Source organism: Scyliorhinus torazame, chromosome 7 (genome assembly GCF_047496885.1).
Source record: "Scyliorhinus torazame isolate Kashiwa2021f chromosome 7, sScyTor2.1, whole genome shotgun sequence".
Lineage (NCBI taxonomy): Eukaryota > Metazoa > Chordata > Chondrichthyes > Carcharhiniformes > Scyliorhinidae > Scyliorhinus > Scyliorhinus torazame.
Window position 1 is genome coordinate 133,027,904 of NC_092713.1, and position 22,481 is coordinate 133,050,384.

The 22,481-nt window shown below is 46.1% G+C and overlaps 1 protein-coding gene across 5 annotated transcripts in view; it reads right to left on the reverse strand.

Annotated features, from left to right (window-relative positions):
* nos1apa (nitric oxide synthase 1 (neuronal) adaptor protein a) overlaps positions 1-22,481 on the reverse strand; it is a 595,509-nt gene that overhangs the window by 312,266 nt on the left and 260,762 nt on the right. For 3 of the 5 annotated variants that reach the window (XM_072511503.1, XM_072511505.1, XM_072511507.1), the window contains 2 exons: positions 15,720-15,812; positions 8,256-8,327 (listed from right to left, as the gene is read on the reverse strand). In XM_072511503.1, coding sequence (XP_072367604.1) covers positions 8,256-8,327; positions 15,720-15,812 — 165 coding nt within the window. The remainder of the gene's footprint in view (positions 1-8,255; positions 8,328-15,719; positions 15,813-22,481) is intronic. The other 2 variants (XM_072511504.1, XM_072511506.1) reach the window with 1 other exon arrangement.

Below are 22,481 nucleotides of genomic sequence, written 5' to 3' on the forward strand. Positions count from 1 at the left end.
GATATAATCTACACTCATCGCCAAAAGTTAAATTAGGTTGAGTGCTGATGAGAAAAAGAGACACGCAGTCGAATCTTTGCACCCATCAGGACAGGTGCAAGAATATCACATTTCAAAGGGAACAACCGTCTGTACTTGCTGACCTATATTGGATTCCAGTCTAGCCGCATGTCAGGTTTAAAATTCTCATCCTCGTGCCCAAATCCCTCTATGGCCATACACTCTCCATCTTTATAACCCCCTTCAGCCCGATAACTCTGGAAGCACTCTGCTTTTATCCAATTCTGGACTCTTTTGCATCCCTGATTTCCTTTTTCCCTCCACTGGTGGTCAGGCTTTCAACTGTCTAGGCTCGAAGCACAATGCTTCCTGCCCAAACCTCTCCATTCCAATCTTCCTCTCTTCTCATTTAAGGTTCTCCTCAAAACTGAACTATTTGATCAAACCTTTGGATGCCTGCCATGAGATTTCCTACTGTGGCGCAGTGACAAATGAGCGATTGGCAAGGTTACTGTGAAGAGCTTTGAGACATTTTACTGCAGTAAAAATGCTATGTAAATGCAAACTGTTGTTGTTGGAGCAGTGCAGATGGCACTTCCTGTTGGGTAGGTTGACCCACTTTGGGGAAAAGTGAGTCTATTCCATCCCTCTCTTGCACACTGCAGCAGTCCAAATGCAGCAAGACTGGGACAATTTCCAGTCTTGGGCTGACAAGTGGCAAGTAACATCCACACCACACAGTGCCAGGCAATGACCATCTCCAACATGATAGAATCTAATTATTGCCCCATGACATTCAACGGGATTACCATCGCTGAATTCATTATCAACATCCTGGGGGTTATCATTGACCAGAAACTGATGTGAACTAGCCATATAAATACTGTGGCTACAAGAGCAGGTCAGAGGATAGGTTTCCTGTGGTGGATAACCCACTTCTGACTCCCCAAAGCTTGTCCACCATCTACAATGCACAGGTGAGGAGCATGATGGAATATGTTCCACTTTTCTGGATGGATACAGTTCCAACAACACTCGAGAAGCTCAACACCATCCAGGACAAAGCAGCACACAAGATTGGCACCTTATCCACAAACATTCACTCTCCCACTACTGACGCACACCGGCAGCCATGTGCACCATCTACAAGATGCATTGCAGGAACTCACCAAGGCTCCTTCTGCAAAACCTTACCAGCAGCACGGTTCAATTCCCGTACCAGCCTCCCCGAACAGGCGTCGGAATGTGGCGACTAGTGGCTTTTCACAGTAACTTCATTTGAAGCCTACTTGTGACAATAAGCGATTTTCATTTCACCTACAAGCTATTTCACTACCATCTAGAAGGACAAGGGCAGCAGATACAGAAGAACACCACCACCTGGAAATTGCCCTCCAAGTCACTCACCAGCCTGACTTGGAAATATATCGCCATTCCTTCACTGTCACTGGGTAAAACTGCTGGAATTCCCTTCCCAGCAGCACTGTCGATGTACACCCACATGAATTGCAGCGGTTCAAGACGCAGCTCACCACCACCTTCTCAAAGGTAACTGGTATGGGTTCTGTGCAATAGTTACCCAGGAGCTAGAAGTGCTTTTAACTCTTCTAAATTTTTCTGGGCAACAATTGCTGAAACCCGATCTGAACCTTCTGAAGTGTGTGATCTGAATCGCATTTTCAGATGGTCCCCAATGCTGGGCAATTATTGTTGGAAATTTGCACTTCCAAGACAATTGCCGTGCCATCCCCGGAGCTCGGATGTTACAGCCCGATATTTCCGAGTTTCCTGAGTGTGCAAAGCTAGTTGGGAATCTGAGTTGTGAAGAGGATGTTAAGAGGCTTCAAGATTAAGTCAGTGGGAAAGCACATGGTAAATGGAATATAAGGTGGAAAAAATATGAGGTTATCCATTTTGGTAGGGAAAATGTAAATTTCTTAAATACTGAGAGACTGAAAAGTGTTGATGTTCACAGGAACCTGGGGTTCAGGAGTTGCTGAATGCTAACAGGCAGGGACAGCAAACAGATAGAAAGGCAAATGGTATGTTGGCCTTTATTGCAAAAGGATTTGAGTATAGGAGTAAAGATGTTGCTACAATTGTATAGACCCTGGAGTATTGTGTACAATTGGTACAATGTGAGAAGCCTCCTTAGCAAAGGCTTGGGAAGATGAAACACTAATCAAGAAGGAGAAATAAGGAAAGATGGCCATGAAAAAGGCCTTCATTTTAAACATTAGTCTATCCTTTATTTTTAGAGGTGTTAATTGACTTGCGAATGTTTCCAAAATGGTCTTCACTTCATTTTGATCCCTTTTGTATCCTGGGCACGATTCTCCCATGCCGTGCCTAATGGGAGAACAAAGAACAAAGAATCGGCGTTCGCGCCATTTTTTCCCGTGGCGCCGGTCTGACGCTGCCAGGTGATTCTCCGAGGAGCGGAGAATCGGCGCCATTTGTGCCGGCGCGTTTGGCACGCCGCCAGTCGCGGGCCGCTGTCGCGCCGCCGATTCTCCAGCCTTGATGGGCCGAGCGGCCACGTGGAAACAGCAGAGTCCCGCCGGCGCCATACACATCTGCTCGCAGCCGGCGGGAACTCTGCGCGTAGGCTTAGGGGGCGGCCTATGGGGGGCAGAAAAGCGCTCCTTCACTGGGGGGGGCCTCCGATGGGGTCTGGCCCACGATCGGGGCCCACCGATCGGCGGGCTGGCCTCTCCAGCCCCGGCCCTATTTTATTATGTGGCGGCCCCCCTGAACCCCCACGCCATGTTGCGTCAGGGCTGGCGCGCTGAGGAAGTCGCCTGCGCATTCGCGGGTTGGCGCAGCCCAACTGTGCATGCGCGGGTTGGCGCGGCGCCGGGAAGGGAGGCTGGAGCAGCGTGAACCGCTCCAGCATCGTGCTGGCCCCTGTGGGGGCCAGAATCGGTAGTGCCCGCACCCGATTTGCGCCGTCGTGGTTCACGATGGCGCATACACTCTGTCTCCATTTCGGAGAATCGCGCCCCCTCTCTCTGATGTTCCTTAACAATTTGGCTTGGCAGACATTATTTCTTTTGCCAACACTGATGCCATTCACATTCTCCTTTCTTTAATGACACTTTTTGCTTCTGTCCAGCTCTTGAAGATCACTTTGCGCTATGTCACCACCTCCTCCAAGTCATGGTTCCGACTGCATGTTGAATCCGACCCACGAAACAGAAATCTAATTCTGTCCCCTGAACAAGCTGACAAGCTTGTTCATAGAATTAAGGGGCCATTGAAGAAGTTTGGACAGGTTGCCTCTTCCTCCTCCCATCGACGGCTTTTGAATTTCGAGCGTGCAGCTCTCGCACCAGGAAAAGGTCATAGAATTTACAGTGCAGAAGGAGGCCATTCAGCCCACTGCGTCTGCATTGGCCCTTAGAAAGAGCACCCTACTTAAGCCCATGCCTCCACCCCATCCCCGTAACTCCGTAACCTCATCTAACATTTCGAACACTAAGGGGTAATTTAGCTTGGACAATCCACCTAACCTGCACACCTTTGGATTGTGGGAGAAAACTGGAGCACCCGGAGGAAACCCATGCAGACACGGGGAGAAAGTGCAAACTCCACACAGACAGTGACCCAAGGCTGGAATTGAAATCGGGACCCTGGAGCTGTGAGACAGCAGTGCTAACCACTGTGCCACCATGCTGGCTGGGAGTGGGGGGGGAGGGGGGGGGGGTAGTCTTAAACAACCATCCCAGTAAGGGTAAGGTCTCAGCTATTTATTATACATGCCCTTCTTCATAAAATGGTTTTAAGAGTCACACAATGAAACCTTCCCCCACTCCCCAGTATTGATAAGCAACATGTTTGACCACTGCTTCAAACTACTAAATAACAACAACTTATTTTCATATAGCACCTTTAATGTAATAAAATGTCCCAAGGTGTTACACAGACAACATCAAATATGACAGTAAACTGCACACGGAGAGGTTTTAAGAAGATTAAAGGATTAAAGTGAGTAGAGGAGGTGTAGGGAGGGTATTTCAGAGTTTGGGGCCTCGGCAATAGAAAGTGCAGCCACCAATGGTGGAGTGATTAAAACCAGGCATGTTCACGAGGCCAGAATTGCAGGAGTCAAGATATCTCAAGGGGTTGTGGGGCCCTGGCGAAAATTCACAGAGAGAGAGGGAGGTCATGAAGATTTGAAAACAAGGATCCAAATTTTTAATTCAAGACACTGCTTGACTGGGAGCCAAACTAGGTCTGTAAGAACAGAGCGATAGGTGAACGGGACTAAGCCATGATCAACATTTGGTTGACCTCAAGTCTACAAGTCTTTTGGAGACCAGCCAGGAGTGCACTGGAATAGTCAAATCTGAAAGATAACAAAGGTATGAATGCCAGAGATCTGCAGACTAAATTCCCATCATGCACTATACCTTCAAAACTTTATTATTTCAACCAGCCTAACAATGGTTAATCGTGTTTAAAAGAAGATCTTGCCTGCCTCAAACATGAAGCAATCTTTCAACTTCAGTTACATTCCTTAGTCCTTTCCATTTTGAGGCTATATTTATATTTTTAGCTTTTAAACAAAATTTCTAATATCTATTTTTTAATTTTAATAGTACAAATATTATTTTCTGTAAAAAGTCAATATAAAATCCACAAGGAATTGCTGCCCTGATCGAGGAACTAAATGGCCAATTTCATGTATAATAAAAGAGAATTTCATTTTTCAATAATATTGTAATTTAGATTTGCACTAATTGGAGACATTGCCCCATGTGAAAAGGCTGACGTAGAATACCAGATTTGGAGAACATGCACAATGATTCCTGCATTAATTTTCGAAAATCTACTCTCCGGGCATCGCAAATGACAAATAATGCAAGCCCGGAAACCAAAGAACAGAGACAAATATATTCAGCATTAAGAAAACAGGGAAGAGGAAAATGGGGAAATTCAGGAGTGAGCAGTTTGACGTTTACAAGATAATGAGGGGCCTAGATAGACAGGGAAGTTTTGTTTGCCCTTCCAGGAGGCACAGGTTTAAGGTGATTGGGAGATGGGTTAGAGGGAAAACTTCCAAACGCTTGAGCAATCATTAGATTGCCAAGTAACCCTGGTATTTCCGAAAGCCAAGTTCCTCAGGGAAAAACACTCTTGCAGTGAGGGATTATATACATAGCAAATAAGGGGCCTAATGCCCGGTTCAGGCATTCAGGCTGCTTGCTTAGGATAGTCGGCGAACCTATTGCTTGTAATGAGTGTGCATTTACTGCTCGCCATACCTAGTGGTTGAGAATTTCTAGACTGTTTAGATTTCAGTTCAAAACGTTTGCATTTTTAAACTATTTAATCTTCAATAAATGTTTTGCTGGCTTCGCTGACGACCAAATTTACATCAAATCACTGGAGCAAAAGAACTAAAACACCAGAGAAAAGTGACTTTCAGTTGACTTCCTTCTCCCCCTACTCCATATCTCTCGTGCCAAATTAGGATCAATCAAGCCCCAACCATGGGTACCTCATCAATTTTCACCCACAGCTCCTAGATCCATTAGCAAAGACACAGAGTACAGGTCGTGTTTTTCTGAAAACAAACTGAAAATGTATATTCTCTTCTCATATAATGTAATGGCAAATAAAAAAAAAAGTGAAAATTGCTAATTGTCACAAGTAGGCTTCAAATGAAGTTACTGTGAAAAGCCCCTAGTCGCCACATCCTGGCGCCTGATCGGGGAGGCTGGAACGGGAATTGAACCTGCGCTGCTGGCCTGCCTTGGTCTGCTTTAAAAGCCAGCTATTTAGCCCTGTGCTAAACCAGCTCCATGTGCTAAACCATCCCCGTATATTACAACGTATTACTATTTTACTGGCTTGCATTTATCCCCAAAACATCATCACTGAAACAGACTGGGGGTGACATGGTGGCACAGTGGTTAGCACTGCTGCCTCATTGTGCTGAGGACCCCGGTTCGATCCCGGCCCCAGGTCACTGTCTGTGTGGAGTTTGCACATTCTCCCCGTGTCTGTGTTGGTCTCACCCCCACAACCCAAAGATTTGCAGGGTAAGTGGATTGACCACATTAAGTTGCCCCTTAATTTGAAAAAAAAAAGAGAATTGGGTACTCCAAATTTTAAAACAAAATCACTGAAACAAACTATCTGGACATCACCTTATTGTAGTTTGCGTGGTCTTGCTATGCGCAAATTAGCAACTGCAGTTCCTACAAAAGAGTATTTCAAAAAAATAGCGCATTGGCTGTAAAGTGCTTTGAGGTCTTGAAAGGTGCTACAGGTCAGAGGTGGGAATTCTGCTGTGAGCTACTCATTTCCTGAATCCCCAAAGCCCGTCCACCATTTACAAGTCACTAGTCAAGAGTGTGCTGGAATATTCTCCACTTGCCTGGAGGAGTGCAGGTCCCACATAACGGAAGCTAAACATCATCCAGGACAAGGCAGCCTGCTTGACTGACACCCATCCGCCCCAGCAAGCATTCACTCCATAAAACCATAAGACATAGGAGCAGAATTAGGCCCATCGAGTCTGCTCCGCCATTCAATCATGGCTGATATTCTTCTCATCCCCATTCTCCTGCCTTCTCCCCATAACCCCTGATCCCCTTATTAATCAAGAACTGATCTATCTCTGTCTTAAAGACACTCAGTGATTTGTGAGATTGTGTCCTCTGGTACTAGTTTTTCTTACAAGTGGAAACATCCTCTCCACGTCCACTCTATCCAGGCCTCGCAGTATCCTGTAAGTTTCAATAAGATCCCCCCTCATCCTTATAAACTCCAACAAGTACAGGCCCAGAGTCCTCAACCGTTCCTCATACGACAAGCTCTTCATTCCAGGGATCATTCTTGTGAACCTCCTCTGGACCCTTTCCAAGGCCAGCACATCCTTCCTTAGATATGGGGCCCAAAACTGCTCAAAATACTCCATATGGGCCTGACCAGATCCTTATACAGCCTCAGAAGTACATCCACGGTCTTGTATTCTAGCCCTCTCGACATGAATGCTAACATTGCATTTGCCTTCCAAACTGCTGACTGAACCTGCACATTAACCTTAGAATCTTGTACAAGGACTCCCAAGTCCCTTTGTGCTTCTGATTCCCTAAGCATTTCCCCATTTAGAAAATAGTCTGCCTTTGTTCCTCCTTCCAAAGTGCATAACCTCACACTTTTCCACATTGCATTCCATCTGCCACTTCTTTGCCCACTCTCCTAGTCTTTCTGCAGCTCCCCTGCTTTCTCAATACTACCTGTCCCTCTACAGATTTTTGTATCATCTGCAAATTTGGCAACAATGCCTTCAGTTCCTTCTTCCAGATCATTAATGTATATTGTGAAAAGTTGTGGTCCCAGCACAGACCCCCGAAGCACACCACTAGTCACCGGCCATCCTGAAAAAGGCCGCTTTCTCCCCACTCTCTGCCTTCTGTTAGTCAGCCAATCTTCAATCCATGCCAGGATTTTACCCTTAACACCATGAGCTCTTAACTTAGTTAACAGTATCCTATGCAGCACCTTCTGGAAATCTAAATAAATCACGTCCACTGGTTCTCCTTTGTTTAACAACTCCCTCCACCACCCACACGCAGTGGTGGCAGCCGTGTGTGTCATCTACATGATGCACTGCATCAACTCGCCAAAGCTTCTTCAACAGCACTTTACACACCCATGACCTCCGTATGATGCATGGGAACCCCACCAGTGGCAGGTTCCCCTCCAAGCCACACACCATCCTTACTTGGAACTATAATCGCCGTTCCTTCACTGGCACCGAGTCAAGGAACTCCCTCCCTAATAGCACTGTGGGTGCTCCGACAATACTTGGACTGCAGTGTTCAAGACGCCTGCCCACCATCACCTTCTCTAGGACAATTAGGGATGGACAATAAATGCCATCATAACCAGAGATATCCACATTCCATCAATGAATGAAATAGATAAATGCGAGACTTTCTTTGGCTTTTACTAAATATATTGAAATTATATAGTAATGATAAAAAATATATATGTTTCAAATATGTTCTCAAAAATATATTGGCCGGAATTCTCCGGTCGTCACGATTCAGTTGTCCCAATCGGGCAGCGCATCCCCTCCAGCGGGTTTCGAGGCAGCGTGGGGTGGTTACAATGACAAAACCCATTGACAATCGGCAGAGAAACATGCAGCTGGCGGACCGGAAAATCCTGCCCATTATTTAAATGAAAACATGTACAAACAACGTGATGTCGAGATTTAATATTCCAAAACGACTTACAAGGAGAGTCATCCAGAATGAAGTCGGGGTCACTCTCCTGTCCTCGTCCTTAGCTTCTAGACTCTTGACCATCTAAAGTATACAATGATTAACAACAGAATTAATAATCCAAAATAGAAAGGCACCAATTCATTACCACAAAAACTCACTCCTACTCCAGCCTGCTAACACCCCACAAGAGAAAGCAGTACAAAATGTACTTAGTGCTTCGATGAATCAAATTAAGAAAACCTCAAATGCTGAACCACGGGAACAGCAAGCCTTCAGTACATTAATTTAAGCATTACTTACAATAAAATATTTCAGTGCTTGACCAGAGATCCACTTTATAACAATGATATTTCCTAAAAGTAAATCAGGAACAGCACACCGCTCATATGAACAAAAATTTACTGATGTTAAAAATGAAAAAAATTTCTTCTGGCATAGGTTTTCAGATAGGAAATCAATCGACAGCACACACCCCTCACTTTTCATGAAACAGGGTCATCCAAACACCTTGAAAAGCTCCCAAAGCTTAAAATATTGCAGCAGGAAAGGGTTGATAAAGCAATGGCAAAACTATCTCAGTGCCTCTGTAAATGGGCATTGAGCAGCACCGATCCCATTCTGTCAGAGTTGCTCTGCAGACGAATGAGTGAGTCTGATCGGCATCTGATCAATTCCTCCTCACGGTCTTTTTAAGAATAAATTAAATCAGAACTCTCTGCGCAAGCCAGACTGCAATCTGAATCATCATTAAACTATCTGTATTTCTGAAGTTATTATATTCCTTCTGAGCAATGCTGCGTCATAATATTCACTCGAAAATGGTGTGTCTTCAAGTGTTTCGAAAGCAAACTAGGATGCTAAAATCTTTTATTTCTAAGTGTTCCCCTTTAAAGCATACAGTGTCACTCTGGGCCAATGGACACATGGCAGCAGCAAAGTAATGAACACTTCATCCACAGTGTTTTGAAAATTACTTGCAAGTTTCGTGCCATTTTTGATTCACTTTTTGATGAAGTGCAGAATACAATAGAGAATCCAATAAAACATTTTGGGTAGTAATAACACAGTTATTTCTGAGATGAAAGTTCGAACTGAATACATCATAATCCTTCTCCTTGCTTTATCCAAAGTAGTTCTCTCCACGTTTGTTTACATACCAGACTGTTATAGGTGTAAAGCTACCATTTTCAATTTATTAGTATGAAATTACAGTCGAAATAGACATACTCCAATGTAGCTGCAATGCTTCCAATGACACCCTGTTGCCTACATTATGTCCAGTACACCAGACTTCAGGTCTGACTATCCCAAGTCAGGCTGTTAGGTTAGAGTCAATAAATACATGCACAAAGTTTATGAATGAATGAGACAAGGCACCAGAGGATGGCTCAGGCGTCCTGATTTCTTTACCTGACAATTGCGGCCGCCCTGATCAAAAGCGGGTTAAAAAGCCATTGTGGTCATCTGCCCAATGGGATGATTGGTACTGATTAACTTGGTCAGAGTCCAGTGGGAATCTCACCTACATCCAAATTCCAGTGGTGTTAAAATTGGGAGTGGAGCAGGAAATGGAGCTAGTCCATTTGGATTACTCCCCTCAGCCAGGAACAGTTACAGTTACAGTTCATCTGTTATGGTGGCAGTGGAGATTGGAACCCGCATGATGTAACGTTGGTGTGGCATGTCAATCTGCAACATGCTGCTCTGCTGGAGGAGAAACACAGCCGCCCTCCAGATGGGAAAGGGGGAGGAAAACTGAATTGTGGAAACATGAATTAAGTCCAAGCAGGTCATCTGCCAGCACCTGACTACGAGAACCTATTCTAGCTTCTTGGAGAGGTATGAGGTCTAACAAAAGTTAAATACCAGGTCAGAGAAAGCAAATCAACACACACATCAAGGGTGAGATTCTCCGTTTCTGAGACTATGTGTTGACGCCAATGCAGAATCCGTGGGCTTTTACTACAGAAAACCCGGCGCCGCACCTGGACCGATTCTGCTACCATTGAGGGGCTAGCACCGGCGCCACGTGGAACACAATCGATTCCAATGAAAAACGGTGCAGGGTCCGTGTTCGACACTCAGGAGGCTGACAAGCTGCAGCCACACATACACATTACATTCCCCACACACGCTTATCTAAGCCCAAAAAATGGCACTGGTTGTGCTGGAGCGCACACATCCCACTGATGGGTCGGCTGGGGCCTGGGGGCACCCAGAGCGGTGCCATGGGGGGTCACCTATACGACCCGTGGCCCTAAGTTCACAGTGGGCTGGTGCAGTGTGTGCAGCTGCATGGCTGCCTTGCCGTCTGTGACAATAGTGCGCCATGCTCGTCCACTCCGCCCCACAGCCCACCTCCTGGCCACCTCCCACTACTCCCCCAGGCTCTGGCAGAAGCCCGCCGAAAGCGGCACAACTGTCAGTAAACTATGGCGATGTTGGACACCTTCTGTACCCCCTCTCTCTCTCCCTCAGCAGTCGCCACACCGGTTTCACGATTTTTAAAAGCACAAATGAATCTCGCCACCATTGGAGGCAGAGAATCGCGGTGGCGCCAGAGAATACCAGGTCGGGCCCGCTAATGATATGCAAACGGTGTCTACTGTACATGCGTTCTGAAACACATTGACGCCACTGTCGAGGTGCTGGAGCACTGCGATTTGGCGATAAATCGGCATCTGTCGCAATTTCAGCATCGGAAAATTTCTCCGCCCAATAGTCTTTCCCGATATTGCTGCCGGTTAACGGAGAATTCGCCCCATACACTTGCAACACTTGTTTACCAACGGGTTACTTCTTCATAACTTGGCTACCAAACATAAATGGAAATAGGATATCTCTTGTATTGATCTCTCAGATGTCCTTAGAGGAGACTGTTACTTCATAGGTGAATTGATTTTTAAAAATACATATGACAGCTAGGAGGTCTGGACACTTACACAAACTATTTCCCATACTCTATTTTTTCAAATCCCATTTTGTGCACAACTCAGACAAAGACAATCGAGTTCCCTTCTGTATTTATTAAAGCTCTTCCTCGAAGGATACAGTGGCGTGAAATTTACCAGTGTCGTGGGAACTCTGGGGAACGTTAAAAATGGCAGGCGAGACCCAGATACGGAAGTCCTGTCCCCATTAAGGACAAATTATGTTATCGTTGGTAGGGGAAAGAGGGCAGGATGTAAACCACACGAGGGAAACTCAAAATCAACAGGGTCATTTGAACTCATTAGATCAAATTTGCCTCATTTTCACTGGAGCGAGAGCTTTATCCTGCATTGTGTGAGTTATGCATTTTTAGAGCAAACGTAAATGCTCATGTGGAAGTGTCAAGCTGTCAAGCTATTTAAATCTCCTGCCTTTTATAAATTTGAAAAAATAAGTAGCCTGCCTATGTCTAGGAATTTAAAAAATCTGTGATGCAGCTCCAATAGCCATTTGTGTACATAATCCCTAGTGTTATCACTATAGCATTTTAAAAAAAAATGAATTTAGTGTACCCAATTCTTTGTTTTCAATTAAGGGGCAATTTAGCGTGGGCAATCCACCTACCCTGCACCTCTTGGTTGTGAGAGTGAGACCCACGCAAACACGAGGAGAATGTGCAAACGTCACATGGACAGTGACACGGGGTCAGGATAGAACCCGGGTCCTCAGCACGTGAGACAGCAGTGCTAACCACTGTACCACCGTGCTGCCCATCATTATTGCATTATTAATGCTCGACTGCTTTCCATACCTTATATCCTCATACAGGTCGGTTGGGTGGGGGGGGGGGCACCGGTTTGTGTGGGAGGTGGGGGGTCCTGAGGTTTGCCCAAGGGTGGATACTGGGTCAGTTGGTTTAGACGGTGTGAGCGAAAAGGAAGGTGGAGCATGAGTTGGCATAGGGGCTAGAAGGGACCATGGGGGTAGCTGGGGGAACATGAGTGGCATGTGTGGCACTAAGGGGGCGATCTTCCCAAAAGCGAACAAAGTCCACTGCTGAGAAACACGTGGCTATTCAACGCTACTCGTGTTGAATAAGGGGCCTGAATGGGGAACGCGCGTCCAAGGCTGCACATAGCCCCATTTTTACAACGGGGAGCTACGCTCGCCAGAATTGCCGATTGTAATGAGAGATTGGGATGCCATTTATCAATGCTGTCCCGATCTCCGGGGCCCACAAATAAAATCCCCAACCTCCCCCCAGCTGGAACACAACATGGGAGGGTCCCGCGGCCCCTCCACCCTCTAACACCCACAGTGGGCAATCCCAGCCCAATCGCACGTGCACAAAAATGGCAGCTTGGCACTTTGACAGTGCAAACCTGCACCGTGGCAGTGCCATCTTGGCAGTGCCAGGATGGCACTTAGGTGACACGGCCAAGGTGCTAGCCTGGCATTGCCAGGGTACTCAGGTGGCACCAGTGCGAGGACACCACACTGCTCAAAAGGCATGCAGCTGGAGGCCTCCGATATCCTTGGAGAGCCCACGAGTGCGTTCCGTCTGGTCCTCATTTGTGGGGACCAGTGCTGAACAGCGCTCACCCGAGATACCTTGGAAATGTGCACATTAGAGTAAGGCTTACTGCCACGCTCGAATATGCAGATTTGCCAAAACGTGATCCCGTCCATTGTGGGCGGGATTCTCCTTGCAACGTTTTGCGGGATTGCATTGAATCTCGTAAGGCGTTGCGAGCCGGGTGGATCCCGGGAGCGGGGTCTCCCGGCTTTCACCGGCCACGCTGCAGCACAGCGAGAAGCTTTTCCGGCGCAGCATGGCTGGAAGATCACGCCCCAAGTTAACATCATGCTACAGGGTAACGTGAGGTTAGTGGGAGCATGTGGTCACAGCATCAAAACCCTGGAACTCTCTCCCTATCAGAATGATGGCACAACAAGGACTGCAGCAGTTCAAGGCAGCAGCTTACCACCACCTTCTCAAAGGCAATTAGGGATGGGCTGTTAATTATGGCCGAGTCAGCAAAGCCCACATTCTTTAAATGAATAAAAAAATGAGTTGCCACTACATTTGCAGATGGATTATAAGAGGCCATAAGAGTTTGGGGCATGGGTCGATATGTCCTGATAAGCCATCCCAATCTTCCAAACGTTAAAGTTGCTGTTGGGGTGGCCTGAATCAGCCCATAAGACCATAAGATATAGGAGCAGAATTCGGCCACTTGTCCCATCGAATCTGCTCCGCCATTTGATCATGGCAGATATGCTCCTTACCCTCATTCTCCTGCCTTTTTCCCGTAACCCCGGATCTCCATATTAATCAAGAAATCCCCTGATTAATCAAGAACACCAGATTTGTGCTTAAGGTGCAGTTACCTACAGGGCTACAAAGAGCTGCAAGGTGAAATCAGACAGAATAGTTATTTCTTAGAACATCAGAACTAGGAGCAGGAGTAGGCAATTTTGCCTCTCAAGTCTGCTCCAACGTTCAATACAATCATGCCCGATCTCATCATGGCCTCAACTCCACTGTCCTGCCCGTTGTCCATAACTCTTCAACCTATTACCAATTAAAAATTTGTCTAACCCCCTCCTTAAATTTACTCACTGCCCCAGCATCTACCACACTCCCACAGATTAACAACCCTTTTGGAGAAGTAAGTTTCTCCTCATCTCAGTATTAAATTTGCTACCTTATCCTATTATTCAGCAATGGGCTGAATCATGCTAGCATAATCTCATAGGACCACCGTTTCAATTTCCCCCCCCCAAAGAGTTTAAAAATAAAGCGGGAAAAGCCGGCAAGGCAGCCGGCGGCCTGCCCTCTGTATTTCCCACCCAAGACAACACTGGAAAAAAGATCAAAAAATTCCGCCCCATGTTTTATTGACTTCCAGTGTGAGATAATACTCTGCCTTCTGCGACACAACTTTTCACAGCCTTATTCGTGAACGGTTCAAGTTCCAATAAAAACAGATATAAAGCCAATGCAACTGATTCCCTGATCTATTCTCTGGGATAACTGGATCAGCTACAGGTCAGCCATTGTAACTAGTGGGGAATTACAGGAACATTGGTGGGGCCTCAACTATTTACAATCTGATGGCTTGAATGAAGGAACAGATGTATCGTAGACAAATTTGCTGATGACAAGAAGATAGGTAAGAATATAAGTTGTAAGGACACAAAGAGCCTGCAAAGGGACAGAGATAGGTCAAGTGAGTAGGTAAAAAATTGGCAGATGGAGTATAATGTGGGAAATGGGAAGATTCTGAGGGGGTTTGATAGGGTAGATTCTGAGAGGATTTTTCCTGTCATGGGGGAACTAGGAGGCACCTTTTCAGAATAAGGGATATCCCATTTACGATGGCGATGAAGAGCAATGTCTTCTCTAGAAGATCATTAATCTTTGAAATACTTTATCCCAGACAGTGGAGTCATTTAATATATTCAAGGCTGAGTTAGACAGATTTTTGATCGACAAGGATGTCAAGAGATAAGCTTTGGCCCCCACAATGGGGCCAAGCAGGAAAGTAGAATTGTGGCCACATTCAGATCGGGCATGATCTTGTTGAATGGCAGAGCAGGCTCGAGGGGCTGAATGGCCTGCTCCTGCTCTTCCATCTTACACTCTTCTGTTCTCTAAAAGAATGCCTATTTCTTGCTTCAGGTTAAAAAAAGGGCCAGAGATCCTTTACTCCTTTGCATTGCCCCTGGATTTCTGGGTCCTAACCAGGCGTGTGGTTGCAGTGCTGGAGGAGGATGGGAGCTGCACCTCCAACTATAATAGTTATAATCCCAGCATTGAATTTCAAGGTGGAACAAGGTTCTCTATGCCTATTTCATACAGCATCATCAGAAATGTTGATAGGTTCAATCAGAAGGCCTGAGAAATTGGCCAGTAAGGTAAAGAGGACCAAAAACTGGGAAGTTGGGTTGTTTAACAATTTTCCTAATTTGGGACTCCAGCTTCTAGCTGAGAAGATGCCAAGCTGCATTCTATTTGAATAACCAATTATACATCCACATCCTAAACCACAGCTGGACATCTGGCAGGGCTTTTTGTTTTGTACGAGGTATACAAATATAACATGCAGCATTTTTTTTTAAAGTTCAGGCTTGATGAAGATCGCCTGAAGCCTCCACTTCCCAAGTGCCTCTTGCAATTGTTAACAGTTACATCTGAATCAGGGCTACCGATAACAATCTCATCACTTCACAGATGTACTAGATGGATAGTGGCATGTGTAAACAGGTGTCACATTCAATCATCACCACAGCCAAGGACCAAGACGTTTACAAGTTCTGTCAGCGACCAAAGCTGAGTCCCATAAATACACAAGGGGTCAAACATCTGAACAACCACAGCAATCGTAAATGAAGAAATTCTACAGCAAATTGCTCTAGTTGCACACACCGACACGAGAACTGAAAAACTTTAGCAGATGATGACTGAAGGCTCCATATTGGCAGGGCATGGACTTTGCTGTAAATCACTACTCCAAAGATCATTCAAGGTCAACCCACCTTCTTCTTCTTCCTAAGGAGGACTTTGACACCATCCACTGACACCATTATATTCACTTTCTTCTTCTTGATGTTCTTGGCTTTGAATTCATACTGAAATAAAAAGGGATGGAAGAGCTATATTAATATGTGATGCCATCCTTAACCATCAGGAAAAACATGGAGAATATTATTTTTCTCATTTCCCATGAAGGGCTAAACAAATCTGCGCAATCTGCCCCCACTCCAATCCCTCACATTTCCCCCCTCCCCTCTTTTGAAATAACAAACAACAGTGGCATAGCATGTTCTGATACTTTGTGCTAGAGTACTGGTAGTCACAAGATTTTACTTGTATTCTTTGCTGTGGCAAGTGCCATTGGGCAAAGATATTTGCTCCATAGAAGGAAGAATTTAGACTGCGACACAAACACTGGTTTTCAGCAGCCAGGTCACAATCAACACTGCCACCTCGTAACAGAGAACTGAGCTGTAAGCGTGCACACATAAGACGGAGTGCTGTGGGTTAGTAATCAATAAGGGAATCAAGGGTTAGGGGGACAAGGTGGCAAAGTGGAGTTGAGGTATCACATCAGATCAGTCATGATCTTATCGAATGCTGGAGCAGATTCGATGGGCTCATTGGCCAATTTCTGCTCCTACTTCTTATGGTTTTATTGGTCAAGGAGATGCTTTATTATCACCGCCTCATTTTTTAGGATTTACAGTGCAGAAGGAGGCCATTCAGCCTATCGAGTCTACACCGGCCCTTGGAAAGAGCACCACACTTAAGCCCCACTCCTCCACCCTATCCCCTTTATCCCCATAACCCAGTAACCCCGCCTAACCTTTTTGGACACCAAGGGCAATTTAGCATGGCCAATCCACCTAACCTGCACATCTTTGGACTGTGGGAGGAAACCGGAGCACCCGGAGGAAACCCACGCACACACGGGGAGAACGTGCAGACTCCACACAGACAATGACTCAAGCCGGGAATCGAACCTGGGACCCTGGAGCTGTGAAGCAACTGTGCTAACCACTATGCTACCGTGCTGCCCTCATGGATTATTAGGGATGGGCAACTGATGCTGGCTCGTTCACACCCCATGAAAGAATTGGAAACATTTTTAATATGTTCAACTTAATACAATTTGCATCCAGACCATCATTTTACTCTTTCCTTGTGAAAGATAAATGGCAATGACCTTTATAGTTGTTGCATATGACAACGCAGTGCGCCATGATACAGGATAGCACTGCAGTCAGGGAATGGCTTTGCACTATTGAGGTAGCTTTCGATTCCGGACTTGGGTCACTATCTGTGTGGAGTCTGTACCTTCTCCCAGTGTCTCAGTGGGTATCCTCTGGGTGCTCCGGTTTCCTTCCACAGGTCCCGGAAGACGTGCTGTTAGGTGAATTGGGCATTCTGAATTCTCCCTCAGTGGACCCGAACAGGCGCCGGAGCGTGGCAACTCGGGGATTTACACAGTAACTTCTTTGCACTGTTAATGTAAACCTATTTGTGACGATAATCAGGATGTTATATTATTATTCTCGGAGGTTTTGAGGGTTAGTAAAGTTTCCGCAGCAGTAAACAAAGTAAATATTAATAACAGAATGATAGCTTCCTGCAATATCTGAGTGAGTTAATCCAGTAATTATTTGACCCATACTTTTAAGTCCCAGATTCTATTCCAATTTTTGCTACAACATTAAGAATACTACGGTCGGGTTCAGTGTCACTGAATTGGTGAGGGCTTGACCGACCAGAGTTCCTGCTTTGGTTCTTTATACATTAACCTTTGCTAGAAGTGGCAAGAACCGAGCGTTAAAATAATTGTTGGGTGGTTATGAGCACGAGCAAAATCCTAATAATTGGATCTTTATTATTGTCACAAGTAGGCTTACATTAACACTGTAATGAAGTTACTGTGAAAATCCCCTAGTCTGTAATGCAGTCACTGTGAAAATCCCCTAGTCATCACACTCCGGCGCCTGTTCGTGTACACTGAGGGAGAATTCAGAATGTCCAATTCACCTAACAAGCATGTCTTCCGGGACTTGTGGAAGGAAACCGGAGCACCCAGAGGAAACCCATGAATGATGACAATGGCAGAAGCAACAACTTCCAGTTATGAATAGCTGTAATGTTAAAAACAAAGTTTTAAACATTTACGTACATTCCTGTCTCATTAGCAAGTCATTTCTAACAACCACCTGAGTATTCAACGGTTGGAAATGGGTCATTAAGACAAATTGCTTGGACAATGGGACACTGACTATGTTAACTTCCAGATATGATATGATCAAATCGCCTTTGGAATACACAGACAATGCCTTTTTTAAATTCCCCTGGAAATTAGAGAAATAGGTCACAAGACTAGCCTACCTTTTATATGTTTTAAGCGCATGATTTCTCAGCAGAGCTGAGGACAAGCAGATTGTCAAAGTGGGGATCAAAGTTGGGTCCCTCCTGACGTCTTTTTTCTCCAATCCACCTGCTGTGTTTCCAGCCCCGTTTGCAGACTGTGATCATCCTGCTCCCAAAAGAGATTTCTTAAACCATCCCAACCCAGCACTACATTGCCCGAAGAGCAACAAACTCAGTCACCCACATATTTAAATTGGAAGAGTTTAAAATGGAGGGAGTGCACAGAAGATTTACTCAAATGTTGCCAGGACTGGAGAATTGTAGCTACAAAGAGAGATTGGAGAGGTTGGTGTGGTTTTCCTTGGAACAGAGAATGCTGATGGGTGACATGATTGAGATGCACAAAATTGTAAAGGGTCGAGATAAAGTAGACAAGAGGCACCTTTTTCCCTCGGTAGAGAGTTCAAAAACCAGGGATTCCTGATTCAAGCTAAATGGCAGAAGGATTAGAGGGGGCATGAGGAAATCCTTTTAATGCAGATGGTGGTGGTCTTGAACTTGCTGCTTGAGTTGGTGGTGGAGACGGTGAGCCTTAACTCTTTTAAAAAGTACCTGTATCCACACCTTAAATGCTGCAGACTGCAGGGCTATGGGCAGGAAAATGGGATTAGAAAGGATACCTGGGTGTCTTTGGTTCGGCATGGACAGGATGGGCCGTATGGCCCCCTCTTGTGCTGTATCATTTCTATGGTTCTCAGCATCAATTGAGCCATAAGCCAGCTGAGTCACCATACTACAAACTGCATACTCTTCCAATTTTTGTTTTAAATTGACTTTAATTTAGTCAACCTACCCCTCTCCACTTTGTTACCTGTATTTGTGTGGGAGAGCTTCAAGATTGCATGCATGAACATTGGTGTGTACTTTATTATTTTGCTTCGATCAATTTAAGAATAATAAATCTAACCTCTTTTCTTTGTTAAGCTCAAGAAAAACATGTCTTCTTGGTTCTTTTATGATCATATCGTGTAAGCAATTACGCACCCACTGAATTGGAGATATATCCTTTTCAACTAAAACACCTATTTGCAGTCAAACAAGGAGAGAGCAAAGAGGGAAGCCACTCGATTCTTCCTCATCTTATTTGTTTTTGTTCATTTACAAGATGTGCCCCTCCCTAGGTGGCCTTCAGAAGGTGGTGGGGAGCAGTTTTCTTGAACTACTGCAGTCCCAAAGGTGTCGGTACACCCACAGTGCTGTTAGGGAGTTCCAGGATTTTGACCCAGCGACAGTGAAGGAATGGCGATATATTTCCAAATCGGGTTCGTGAATGACTTGGAGGGGAAGCTCCAAGTGGTGGGGTTCCAAGATATCTGCTGGTAGTGGTTGTGGCTTTGGAAGGTGCTGCCTCAGGAACCTTGGCAAGTTACTGGAGTGCATCTTGTAGATGGTACACGTGGCTGCCACTGTTTGTTGGTGGTGGAGGGTTTGAATGTTGGTGGAAGGGGGAGCAATCAAGTGGGCTGCTCTGTGCTGGATGGTGTCGAGCTTCTTGAGTGTTGTTGGAGCTGCACTCATCCAGGCAAGTAGAGAGTATTCCATTACACTCCTGACCTGTGCCTTGTAGATGGTGGACATGCTTTAAGGGGGGTCAGGCTTTAGGGGGTAAGATTCCTAACCTTTGACCTGCCCTGGTAGCCACAGTTTTTTTTCAATTAAGGGGCAATTTAGCGTGGCCAATCCACCTAACCTACACATCTTTTGGGTTGTGGGGGTGAAACCCACGCAGACATGGGGAGAATGTGCAAATTGAGTGAGCCAGGGCTGGGATTCGAACCCAGGTCCTCAGCGCCGCAGTCCCAGTGCTATCCACTGCGCCACATGCCGCCCTTAGTAGCCACAGTTTTAATATGGCTAGTTCAGTTCAGTTTCTGACCAATGGTAACCCTCAGGATGTTGATTGTGGAGGATTCAGTGATGGTAATGCCATTGAATGTCAAGGGATGATGGTTAGATCCTCTCTTGTAGGGGATGGTCATTACCTGGCACTTGTGTGGTGTAAATATTACTTGCGACTTGTCAGCACAAGCCTGGAAATTGTCCAAGTCTTGCAGCATTTGAACATGACTGCTTCATTATCTGAGTCGTGAATGGTGTTGAACTTTGTGCAGTCATCTGCGAACATCCTCACTTCTGACTTTATGATGGAAGGGAGGTCATTGATGAATAGGGCCTAGGGCACTATCCTGAGGAACTCCTGCACTGATATCCTTGAGCTGAGATGATTGGCCTCCAACCACCACAACCATCTTCCTTTGTCGGTTCAAAGTGGAAGATCCAGGAAGATCGCGCATATAGACACTGACATTAAGTTTCTACAAAGATGCAAGAAAGCAGACAAGATCCCGAAAGGGCTACAGATCACAAACCCACTCAAGTCGACCTACAACACAGACTTCGCTGAGAGACTCTGCCGTCGCACCTCTCTCACACTCCTCAACCACCTCGTACACCAGCTCTACAGCAGACGACGCAACCTGGAAACCAAGATAGAGGCCATATTCTCAACTTGCGCTCAGGATGCAGCAGACCAGCTGCGGAACACCGCCAAACAGATGAGACAACAATACTATGCCACCTATATGCATACCAAGAACAGAAAGCTTGAGAAACTTGGCATCACCACCGGCAGCAACCAAGCCACCCCCGGTGTCACAGTAGAAAACAATACAGGGAAATCTATTGTCAACTTGTCAGACTACACCCTTCAACCAGATGAAATCGAAGTCCTCAGCAGAGGGCTCAATTTCTGCACCACCACCAAAATGGACCCCATCAGTCTCGCGGCAGACACGGAGGAATTCATCAGGCGAATGAGGCTCCGGGAATTCTTCCACAGACCCCAAGAGGCCAACAGCGAACCCAAGCAGACTACCAATGAACCGGAACAGCAGACCGAGAGATCTGCGGTGCGGCAACCGAAGAGGAAAGAGTCGAATTGGACCCCTCCGGAAGGCCGCTGCCTTAGACTCGACATGTATGCTCAAGCCGTCAGGAGTCGAATCAATGCCAGATTCATCAGTCGCATTCACAAGACAGCCCCGAACGTCACCCAAGCACAACGCAATGCCATCCGCGCTCTCAAGACCAACCACAGCATCGTCATCAAACCAGCAGACAAAGGGGGGGCCACTGTCGTACTGAACAGAACGGACTACTGCAAAGAAGTATACCGACAACTGAACAACCAAGAACACTACAGACAGTTACCCGCAGATCCGACCAAGGGACACATCCGCCAACTTAACAGACTGATCAAGACCTTGGATCCAGATCTTCAGAGCACCCTACATGCTCTCATCCCACGTACTCCCCGCATTGGAGATCTCTACTGCCTCCCGAAAATACATAAGGCCAACACACCAGGCCGCCCTATCGTTTCAGGCAATGGGACCCTGTGTGAGAACCTCTCTGGCTACATCGAGGGCATCTTGAAACCCATCGTACAAGGTACACCCAGCTTCTGTCGCGACACGACGGACTTCCTACAGAAACTCAGCACCCATGGACCAGTTGAACCAGGAACATTCCTCGTCACAATGGACGTCTCGGCACTCTACACCAGCATCCCCCATGACGACGGCATTGCTGCAACAGCCTCAGTACTCAACACCGACAACTGCCAATCTCCAGACGCAATTCTGCAACTCATCCGCTTCATTCTGGATCACAACATCTTCACCTTCGACAACAAGTTCTTCATCCAGACGCACGGAACAGCCATGGGGACCAAATTCGCACCCCAATACGCCAACATCTTCATGCACAAGTTTGAACAGGACCTACTCACCGCACAGGACCTTCAACCGATGTTATACACCAGATACATCGATGACATTTTTTTCCTTTGGACCCACGGCGAAGAATCACTGAAACGACTACACGATGACATTAAGAAGTTCCATCCAACCATCAGACTCACCATGGACTACTCTCCAAAATCAGTTGCATTCTTGGACACACTCGTCTCCATCAAGGACGGTCACCTCAGCACTTCGCTTTACCGCAAACCTACGGATAACCTCATGATGCTCCACTTCTCCAGCCTAAACACATTAAAGAAGCCATCCCCTATGGACAAGCGCTCCGTATACACAGGATCTGCTCAGACGAGGAGGAGCGTAACAGACATCTACAGACGTTGAAAGATGCCCTCGTACGAACGGGATATGGCACTCGACTCATCGATCGACAGTTCCAACGCGCCACAGCGAAAAACCGGACCTCCCTCCTCAGAAGACAAACATGGGACACAACCGACAGAATACCCTTCGTCGTCCAGTACTTCCCCGGAGCGGAGAAACTACGTCATCTTCTTCACAGCCTTCAACACATCATTGATGACGATG